At 32.7% G+C, this 12,122-nt stretch overlaps 1 protein-coding gene across 1 annotated transcript in view; it reads left to right on the plus strand.

Moving 5' to 3' along the window:
• The window catches only part of LOC108685003, a 122,728-nt gene that overhangs the window by 101,666 nt on the left and 8,940 nt on the right, over nt 1-12,122 (plus strand). Inside the window, exon 6 of the mRNA XM_018189595.1 lies at nt 5,291-5,621. Within this exon, the coding sequence (XP_018045084.1) occupies nt 5,291-5,621 (331 nt within the window). The remainder of the gene's footprint in view (nt 1-5,290; nt 5,622-12,122) is intronic.

The raw sequence follows: 12,122 nt of genomic DNA on the forward strand, positions 1-12,122 counted from the left end.
GCGATATCAACAGCGCAATGTAACATAATCGATAATTACGATTAATGTACGCGAGATCGATATACATTGCAATATTAATCATTTTCCGTGTAATTGTGATTAGTGTGACTTTAAATAATCATATGTGCCACACTTAATACCGCAATAAATGGATATTCGATACAATATCCGTTTTCAGCTCAATGGAGCGGAGCAAACCTTGATTTAACGGAATTACCGTATATCCGTCATGTAATAGCAACTTGCGCATCGATCACGGACTGATTTATCGATCAGCAATAACATGACCAAATATCAAGCACGAATTTTCCACTCTATAAATTAATATGCGAAAAACTTCGAATGATGATAATGTCGAAATTTACGAATCTTTGACACATAAATTATATAAAGCGTAAAAATTTCGATATTATTCAAAACGACCATTCCCAATTTCGTTTTCTTCTGCTATGTCAAACAAAATTATGGATTCTGAAAATATTCTGATGTAAAATGAGAGAATTTTATATCGGTTTTAATAGAGAATATTCTTATAAATATTTAGAATTATTGTATAAGATATTAAAGTTGGGAAAAAATCATTGTAATAATATTTTATAATGAGCAAATAAACCAGTAAACTAAAGTAGATTATAATAAATTATAAGAAAGGACATTAATTTTTCTTACATGCGAAATAGAGAAAAAAGAAAGAATTATTATAATATTTATTAATTTATCTTTTCTTGAGCAGATAATTTTACAAGAAATTATAACGATTTTAATTTAATATTGTTTAACATTCCAATGGTATAACATAGTTATGAGAATAAAAGGATATATTTATTCTTTTCTAACTGATCTCGCTCTTTCAGTATAATTTCAGTTTTTAATATATTCTTTACGCGCTTTCGAAAGTAATAATAAAGTATCGAGCGCAGCATTATCAATGACTTTAATGCAACAATGAAAAACGAACTTAGCGAGACATTGTCGCGCAAATTATCGTTCTTCTTAGCAGTAGATTAATTACTCTGACACCCAAACACGATGGCACTGTGAGAAACTCGATTTAAAAGTCTCAATAAAACTGTTTAACTTGAAAAGTCTATTCGATTTCACGTACCTACTTAATCATTCTTTCTATCGAATGATAATACTGTTTAATTTTAAAAAGCAATAGTACAAAATTTTTTCTATCATATCCAAACCATTTTATATATAATAGTATTATATCGTCAATCTATTTGTATTTCTTTTTTTACTAAACGATTATTAGTGATCTTGAAGTGAGAAATAAATTAGAAAGGCGCGGATGGGATTTGTCATCGGCCGATGAAAACTAATTTCCCAAGAATTAAAATTCTCCCTCGGACGCATACCGCGAGGAACATTTTCAAGGAGTGAGTTAAGGGATCACCCTCATTCTTGGATTCTTTGAATACATTTTACGAGACGATTCAATGAAATGAGAACCTGCAAGATTACTTTGCTTGCTTGATTAAAATATCGGGGATTACCAATACGTTCACGCTGAAAGGGATTTTGCGAAAGCAGAGCTCGTCGGACTAAGATCTCTCTCTCTCTCTCTCTCTCTCTCTCTCTCTCTCTCTCTCTCTTTCTGTTTGGTTTTAAAGCTGGCAGTGGGTTTCACCAATTAAAACGATGGCGATGAACGAAGTTATAGAGCTCATAAGCTGTTGGCATGCTAACCTAAGCGATCGAGAAATTGCAAGAGCCTTTTGCGGAACTTGTACTGTCGAAACAAGTTTGTACGATCTACACGGTGCTTGTACAGTATACACGCGCTCCTTTGTCGCTTCAACAGGAACATAATCTGTACATGAGAAACATTATACATGTACTAAATTCTAAGACAAGGACTAAATTCTAAGACAAGAATATGCATGAGAACTATATTTACCGAATATATATCAAAGTAAAATTTTCAAGATATTAATTTGCATTTATTAAAAAATTTATAATCTTATAAAAAAATTTTCTCTTTATTTTGTCATCTATATTTCATTAACTTGTCTTATATAAAATAGTATAAGTAATTTTCCACCGCGCGTGGATTAGGAAAAAATAAGTCCCATCGAGATATGAAGTATAAATGTACCCAATTGAAGTTAATGACCCAATTGAAAGAAGTAATAAAAATGTTAAATATTTAGCTTTTAATAGTATGTATAATTCTAAATAAATTCATCTTATTAAATTTTTATAAACAATGAATTTACTTATAGTTATATATATTATTAGAAGTATAATACTTAACATTTTTGTCATTTTATTCAATAATAATTGTGTTCACTAATTGTCTACTAATTGGTCTTCGTTTATCTTATCTACTAACAACGAACGATCCCAAAGTTGTTTTCGTCCTCATGTGAGAAACAAATTATAACTTCGGAGATCGCAGACTTTTTGATTTAAATACTTCTAACGTCTTTCCGGTTACTTGACTTGTAGCCTGGCAGCAAGATTGTTTAATGATCTGATGGGTATTCTGCACTTGCAGGAAAGTCGATTTGTCTGCAGAACTCTCTAGACGGTGAGAAAACGATCGGTTGGAATCTCATTTTAGCCGGTCAAATTTGATCTCGCTTTACCTCGAGTAATGTCGAACGAATCGCAAATTGCATTCTCACGATTCGACTGCGAACTCGTAGCCCTGAGGGTTTCCCTAGGGAGGGTCACTTCCGCTCTCAATTCTCAATAGTTATAGTGTTTGCTGAGCTCGCCGCATTTCCGCACAATTGTCTAGATTATGGCGTGTGTCTCTTTGGATCACATGTTAATTTACTCGCGCTATTTCGGATCTTTAAGTTTGACTGTACGACGAAACTAGACATTGCATTTAAAATTAAATTACAAGGAGTACTGAATTAATTAATTAATGCTATCGCGAAGTTCGTATCATCTTAACCGTATATATTTCAACATTATTTTTATTGTTTATTTATATAATTATTTACAGAATATATTATATTTTAACTATCTTCGTATGTTCTGTAAAAATTTTGTTTATTTGACTTGTCTCTATTTATTTTGTATAATAATTCTTTACTATTCTATTTATATCTTACATTTATACTTTAAGCATTCTTGTCTTCTCTATTGTGTTTATTAGACAAGATACGCTTTTATTGTTTCATTTCTCTGTAATTCATAATTTCTAATCATTTCGTTTTCTGGGAGGCTTTAGCAGTTCTGCTGGTGTCTCACTATTTTTGTGTTCATCCGCTTGTCCATAATATATTTTTTAATTTAATAAAGTATTCCAATTATATACTAACTTAGTTAATATATAATTGGAATATTTTATTTAGAATAAAAAACACATTCATTAATTAAAATTTCGCAATTAAAATTTTAGAATTCGCACACTGATGTGATTTTTCAATCGCAATTTGTTTCAAAGACGTTCGTATCGATGGAATGAAAATTATCGAAAATGAGCAAATAAATGATTCGTATTCGATTTAATAAAAAAGAAAAACATATTGTGAGAACGTCAATGTGTAAAAAAATAGCTTGATTAAGCAATTAGATTAGGAAAGCGAAAAGATCGAATGAACATTTTAACATGAATGAGGGCGTTGAACTGTGATAAATGACGGAAGTAAAAACTAATCTAAAGCAAAAAATGAAGCAATCTAGGAATAAGCGATGTCAATCACGTCATAATTCATCACGAAAAAGTATTTAATCAGAACAATACGAGCGATTTAATTTTTTCGAATTTTTCTATAAACTAGCTAATTAGTAAATATTAATTTTATTTTATAACCTGAAAAAATATTTACATAATCAATCAGCGTAAATGTATATATTTATATATATCTATATTAATTATTTCTGTTTTAAAATATTAAAAAGAAATTATTGATGTTTGAATAAAAGGGAGAGTAGTTCGAGTATCAATTAATCAATGAGAGAAGATGTAGAACATCGCTCTTGGCTTTGCACGTTGGGTAGAGAGAGAGACCATCACAGGGAATGAATGTATGAAAGAAATACTGAAAGGAGAAAAGTTCGAGGTCGGCGGAAGCGAGAGAATTTTGTGCCGGAAGGAATAGAAGGAAGAAGAGCGAAAGGATGTTTTTTTAGAAAACCGAGTCGGTTTGAGGCTGTGAAGGAAAAAGCGTGCTTATGTGTGTATGTTTCCATATACGTATCTGTATCTGTATGTGTATGCCAGTTGTGTCGATACACGAAAAGAGGCAAGAATACTTTTTGAAGTACGGTGAATCGCGAAATGTAGATAAACAGGGCAAAGAGAACTATCGTTGCGAGCATGTCGGTCAGAAAGATCAGACAGGTATCATTACGATAAAAAATATAATGGTTCCGAAATCCCGGAACGTTGGTTTAACCACAGCTTTAAATCTCGTAAATTTTCAACTTGAATAAAATGTGAGATTTTTTGAAAATTCCGTCTGTTTTCTTCTTCCCGTAGTTATAGATTTGTTAAAAGTCTATTACTTTTAATCATGAATTATCAATGAAACTAGTCTAAATCCAATCTAATGAAACTTGGCTAAAATCCATTAAAAAGAATATAAAAGAATATAAAATTTATGCCAGGAATATGAATACGTATATTTTCTTTAAAATCTTTGCAAACTTAAAATTATTACAAAGTTTTAAAGATTCAGAGTTCTACGATGTTGGATTAATCTATTGATTGCGAAATTTTTGAGATATTATCTAAGAGATTAAATATGCGTTGTTTATAATGTCTAAACGCTCGGTTAACTATTAACAAGTTGTGTCAGGAACGAATTTTAAGTTCTGAGTTCGTTAAGATTCTAGTTTAAGAATCATGGGAATTTTAACGATCTATAATGACACTTGACTATTCATTGATTCAGCAATCATTCAGTCAGAATATCAATGAATGGTTCTGCAGCTGAATGCAAAGTACACGTTCCATCACCGTTCTTTCCGTTTTGCGAATTGGCAAAGAGATCAAATAGAGGGTACGAGAGCAGATGTCTGCGGTTGTTCGTATGCAGTGTGTATGTGAGTGTATGTGTGGCTGTACATGTCAGTGAGTGCATATGATTGAGAGGATGAAAAGGAGAGAGTAGAAGAGTGTAATCTGAGAGAGAGAGAGAGAGAGAGAGAGAGAGGAAAGAAAGAAAAGGGAGAGAGAGAGAGAGAGAGGAGGAAGACAAGTAAGAAAGAACGGAGAAAATAAAAGAAAGAGAAGGAAAGCTTCGGGCCCGCTCTTTCGTCCATAAACGGAGAACGTTGATCACATCCCTCTCGAATTGATCGGTTCTTCTTTCTTGATTTGCAGATATGTATTCACGATAGTCAGCTACTTGATTGGCGTTTTCATATTCGCGACAATCGTCGGGCAAGTTGGCAACGTCATCACAAACAGGAATGCGAACCGTCTTGAATTTGAAAGGCTTCTGGATGGCGCCAAGACCTACATGAGACATCACAAGGTGCCGGGTGGTATGAAACGACGGGTGCTTAGATGGTACGACTACAGCTGGTCGCGCGGCCGGATACAGGGCGGGGGTGACATCAATACCGCTCTCGGTCTACTTCCGGACAAGCTCAAGACCGAGTTGGCGTTGCACGTGAACCTCACGGTGCTGAAGAAGGTCACCATTTTCCAGGTGAGCTGTTCATGCACGCACGATTTTACAATTAAAATATTTTAGCTTGTTAGGCGTAGAAAAATCTCTTTGATATGTTAACTCATGTTTTAGTATTTATTTTGACAACAAAATAGAAATTGCTCCTTTTTGTTCTTATCGTGTCACACGATCCAATGTGTTAATAAGTAAGTGCAATTTGCAGTGGTAAAATATCGCGCGGTTTTTCATGAGAAATACAATCCCGAGGAAGATTTCAGTAGATTCGGGATATATATGAATCTCTGTTGAAGGAACGACGTTAAAGCCGGGCAAATATTTGAGCGAAAACATTGGTTTGTGTACCTTACGTCCAGAGGAAAACTTTTAAGAGAGCACATGAGTGAGATTTTAAAGACGTGACAGCCACGTTTATGACACAACTCAATTAGAGTCGTCCCCGTTTTTCCATTTATGGAAATATTATTATATTTCTCGTTTTTTTCGAATGTGTGCTGTGACTTCTTCGACAAACTCGGAAGAGACAATATAGAGGGATATCAAAATAATTTTTTTTTCTCTCGTGGCAAAAGGCTATTGCCAAGTTCGAGGATCAAGAGGATCAAATCGTTTCTGTGCGATACAATCACTTAAGATTAAGATCATTAAAAGTAGAAGTGTTTTTTATGGGCTATCAGTTTATATGTTGCTACCAGTCGATCGCAGCAACTTCGGTGATTCAGGAACTTTAGTAAAGGAGATTTACTCATGTAACCACTTAAGTTCCGTTATCGGAACGAGAGGCAATTTTTGTCTGTAAGTGGTGAGCCGCGGCGTATCTCTTGTAAATCCTTTTCCTCTGTGGCTGGAAGCTTGTCATCCGATAAAAATAATAAAAAGAATACAGGTGCGGAGAAGTACGTGCAAGGAAGTATTCGGAAAGTTTTACGGTCAGGGAGCGACGCAAAATCATTATGGAGACAAAGTGCCGCGGTGAATTTCTCTTGATCGTCTCGAGTTTTTGCAGTACAGAATTTGTCTCACGTCACCTTATTACGTTAAAAATATTCAACCAAGTCGTTTAACGTAGAATTTTTTTAGTTTTGACATTAAGAATTGCTTTGACGTTAAAAATTTGTTTGTAAAAGTTACATTTTTAAAACGATTGTGCTGCGGATATATTTTTTTTTGGAAAAACCACATGACAGTAGAAAGAAGAATGGGGAAAAAGCGCGATACAGAAAGTAGATCTAAAAAGTTAAATCCCTGGAAGGTAAATGGCGAGTACGTGATAAACTGATATAAAGTGGAGTGGTCGTTGTAAGCTTGGCAAGGCTTCTTGAGGGCTCTCGACGAGAAAGAAATCGAGAAAAATTGCAACAAATCGTAATCGTTGAAACGCGTAACTTCTATTTGAAAAATTCAATTGCACTTGAAAATTCCGCACGTGAAATTTTCCGCAAAGTACATTTTATCAGATACATAATTAATTAGGATGACTTTTCTATTTTAAAAAATTCGATGAATATCAATTTTTTTTCTTTCTATCTCATTTTGTTTCTCTCCAAAATATACAGCTAAACGAGAGAAGTAATTAAAGTTGTCGAACGCACGTCAGTATTGGTATTCCTTCATGATAGATTCACCCGTGGAGAAACAAAGTCGAAACTTCGCTATCTTACCTCAGCACTTAATGATATTTGCAGTAGCAAACTCACAATGCAACATTCATTATTCATTCAGTGATCCTGCAGGATATTCGATAACTTTGCTTTTGCGGCTTTGAAAAATGATGTATGAGAACGTATGCATATACTTTACAATATAATTTTCATAATTTTATTCCTTCTATAATTCAGACACAATTCATCGTTTGCAGAATTATAATTTATGATCGGAAGTATTTAATTATCAGTAGAATTTTATTTCACATTTTTGTTATAAATTATAGTACGAATTTAAAATAAAATTAAATCGATTAAATTTACATATATTTCACTTTTACCCTCCATTAAAATATTAATAAAATAGACCCGGAATAAAAATGGTTTATTTATTTTGTGTCAGCAATGATTAATATTGCGATAGCAAATGATTTATTGCCAATGTACATTGCATCACCTTGCGCAATTTACACGTGTTTCAGACAAATTTGCTTATTTTGTTGTAATAGATGAACGTGGGTCTTTATTCGATATATTATAACGTTATTTGTGCGAAACTTGAGCATCTGGACGCTCACTGCAGACATGATTAAATTTGATTTTGTGCTTCTAAAAGAAGAGATCATAGCAAGTCTCGATGCGGAAATTAAGCATATTGAATGATGCGGAAGTGTATTGAACATATTTTAATTAAAATCTTTTTCATCTTGCGCTTCTTTTTATCGGCCGCATATTTTTATCACAATGTTTATAAAACCACGACAGACGTTCTTAATGAGATTTTTCAGCTTCAAAGTTAATTTTTTCTCGATGAGATAAATTTTATGTTTCAATGTATCATGTTTATACTGTTTTATCTGGAAATTGTGTCAGATTTTTTGTTGTATCTTGCACAAAAATTGGATTATGAAACAGGATAGCTCCGTGGTTTACAAATAGAGCGGAAATAAACTCGTTCAACCTTCTTCTGAGGCAGAGGCTGTCAGAATATAGTCCTTAAGATAACAAGCGCACAGACTTACCGGAATAATGAGGCGCATTTCGGATGGCTGTCAAAGCATCGGTCGATATCGATTTGTACTCATCTAATAAAATTTCATTAATTTGAATTGGAGCATACAAAATGAGACACTTATTAATTACTGAAGAAGAAAAGTAGAGCTTTACTGATGCCGACGTATGCCAAACTATCTGAGAACCGAAAGTCACTACTTTAATCCTGGCTCTCTCACACTAATTGTAAGAAAAATGATTTGATTGAAAATTAATCAGAACCAGAAGTTTCTGATTAAATTAATCAGAATTTTGATTATCTCAACTAGAATTTCAGTATAGATTTTAACTAAATAGAAAATAGAAAATTTTCTAATTATAAATTACTAAAAAATTTTATAATTAATTCTACTAAAATTCTAGTTGAGATAATCGGAATTCTGATAGATATAATCAGAATCTTTTGGTTTGTGCATTTTTAACTAAACATTTTCCTCAATGCAGGAAAATATGAGCCAAGAAGTAAACGTTCAGACGAGAAAAACCTATTGTCACTGTATACATATAGTATACATTTGCTACCGATTTAAATTAAAAACATCTAATAGTGGGAAATACTGTCCGTCCTAGGCGACTCATTTCACGAAACATGAGGTTATTTCGCGATGTGGAAAGTCCGACAGTAACAAGAGAAGTGAAATATATAAATTACGCTGCAATAAATCTAATCTCAGTAATAAATACAACTCCTTCATACATATGTACTCAGTGCAGAGTCGACCAACGATCGACGGCCAACAGATATACAATAATGTATCTTTTGTATGTGCGACGCTCTGAAAATTCCATCTTATAAACTCTACGTTCGGAGAGATGCGTTTGCAGTAGGAAGATTCAAGTACTATCGGAGATCATAATCGCGCAGTTAACCCACTTTCTTACAAGTTTGAAAAGACTGATCTAAATTTAATTTTCTCAAATTCTTCGCACGCTTTATGGTAAAATTCATTTTGTCACGTTCTTAAAAGAAGGAAATCACTTTGGTGTTAAATTCTTCAAAATTCTATTAAAGATTAACAACTCAATAAAGTAAATAGGAAAATCAATTTGTTTTACAAGCTGTTTTTCATGATTTCAGAATTACACGTGTCAATTATGATCATTTATAATTCTGACCGTTTGTAATGACGCTTATTACGTTATGCTACGAACGTCATATAATGTTCACCAAAGTGTTAACACACTAACCAGCATGTCGCCCGAGGACTAACACAATGTTATGTCGCCCGCGTTGTGTCAACCACCGGCAGGTAACGTATTAAAGCGATACGTCGACAAATTGAATTTCGCAAACCACAAACAAAGCGCAGTGCTGTAACTACGGTTATAGATAATTTTGAATAAATTGCATATAATGCATAACTTTCTCAAATTATAAAAATAATTAAAAGTTATCATGATTTATAGCCTTTGGCACATTCGTTTTCTAAAAATATTCAACACTAATAAACGACAAAGTAAAAAACTGTATTTGTGTTATATTATCAGTATCTAGTACATCAAATTTTATTTAGATTATTTTTTTACTTTTTTATTTGTCTCCTAAATCTAGACTTTTTTTAATTATGTTTATAATAGCTATCTGAAAAAAATTAATATACAATCTTTTCTTTTAATTTAATAAATTTAATAAATAATAAAACTCTCTTTCTCTTCTATATTTGGACAAATTTTTCTGATTACTTATCAATTATCTACATTAAATTTATCAGAACATATTTATATAAATTTTACGTTCTTACTCTCATTATTTTTTTGTTTGCATGTATTACGTGGCTGTCAAAGTGCTCCTAGCCACTTATATTTCAGAACTACTTCGATAACCGCAGCGGATATTGTTCAAGAGAGAATGTAAGCAGATAGTAATCGGAATTGGTGAAAGAGGAACCTCGATTGTCATCTTCGTGCGTCCGAAGAATTTCCATTATCTTAGAGACATCCTTTTTGCTCGCCATTCTGTTTTCCTTTCCTTTTCTCCTTTTCTCCGAAAGGTAGGAAAACTGATGAAAGGAAAAAGGAAAGAAATGGAAGAAAGGCAGAAATAAATGTCGCTGAGATAGAGTTACACGTGACTGTGTCGCGTTTCTAGCAAATTCTTTCCAAATATCTTACGATACTATCATATTATATAAACTTTATTACATAAACAATATTTTTTTCAAAATATATTGGATGCGTTATTTTATTATTTTTTTTATCTAGAAATTTAGAAACAAGCAGATATTCAAAAGTGTGAAATCTTTTCGAGGCATTTTGAATCTATCGTGCATTTCCGAGACTCTTATTTCCTTCTTATGAATGTTATTATTCGCGATTTAGTCGAAGCTTCTGAAATTGCGATCGTGCCGCTGGAAGTAGTCGCTGCGATTTTATGCCATTTTCAGGATCTCGTTTCTAGCGACAAAATTTATTTTATTTCTCCCATGTCGATTCTAAGGTAAACCCGGGAGCTACTTATCGCGTGTCTTCTGCGGACGGGGTTTAAATTACGACCGCGGTTTTTAGGTCAACCGAGTATCCTCGAGAATATTTTCGAGAGAACTATTAACGCGACACGAAATAGATGAGGTAGGCGCGAGAAAATGGCTGCGGAAAGCCTCGAAAGTCATTTTAATTGAATACTCAGTTGGTCTCTGCCGTGACACGAAGGTAAAAATTGTTTCATTTCCAGTTATTCCGGTTCTCCAATCTATTTTCTCGTTCGATCCCTTTATTCATTTAGAGCAACTAACTTCACAATAGCACGTTTAAAGTGTTCTATCAGAGTAGATCTTTTTCATAACTCTTCGTAGACAATACGAATGATAGTATCGCGCACTTTGGGAAAAAAGTCACAGATCAAAAAAGAACATCTTTGAAAAACAAAATTGAAAAATTCGATTCGGATTTATAAAATCATAGACGGGATTTGATTCTATCAAGCGTTGAGGTTTAAAAAAAAACATAAACTAAATTATAAATAATAAATGTAAATAAAGATATAATATTTTAGTGTAATGTGTATAGGCGGCATGTTGTGCTAGCAACATATTGACCAAAATTAATTGATTTCTCAACTATGTTATTTTGCAGTATATCGATTCTTACAATAAATGATTTAAACCATTCAACATTTACCTTAAATGCTCCTTACAAGCAGTTTTCTAATTTTTATATGTGCCAATAAGTTTGATGAAGTGCGCTATGGATCATTAGCTCCTAATCTATAGAAGTTTTAAAAATGAAAGAAGTGTGTGTAATACAAAAATACGAAGTAGAAAAGACATGTCTTAGAAAGACTTATGAGAGAAATGTCGACTAATTAAATTCGAAATTCAAGGATATGTATGAAATTATATAAAACGTGCTGATAGCTTTCTGTCGAAAATTTTTTACTGATGTTTCAAAAATTCAAAGATCAAAGTTTGACATCAATTATAAACTGAATATCGCTTCTCTCCACTATATATATAAATTTTGGTAGTAAATTAGTCGGTTAGGATTAAAAAGTTACCTGCATACAAGCCGGAATCGTTAGAATTACTTTTAAATTGAATGCGTGGGTTTGAAAAAGTCCGCATAGTAGAGATAATTAAGTTGGTGCGAATCTAGATTGAAAAAAACTGGAATTTCGAGCTTGAAAATGGTAATCTACTCTAGCTTTCTCTTCCAATTAGGAATTACACAACTATGATATACTTTCTCAGAAACAAACAAGATGTTTACGTGTCAGATCAATTATCAAAGTTTTATTCAACGTTTACAGTATTCATTGAGTAATAATATATAACATAAACGCAAATAAAAAAAATGATATATATATATATTATAATGATATATATTATAA

This window comes from Atta colombica, unplaced genomic scaffold (genome assembly GCF_001594045.1).
Source record: "Atta colombica isolate Treedump-2 unplaced genomic scaffold, Acol1.0 scaffold142, whole genome shotgun sequence".
NCBI lineage: Eukaryota > Metazoa > Arthropoda > Insecta > Hymenoptera > Formicidae > Atta > Atta colombica.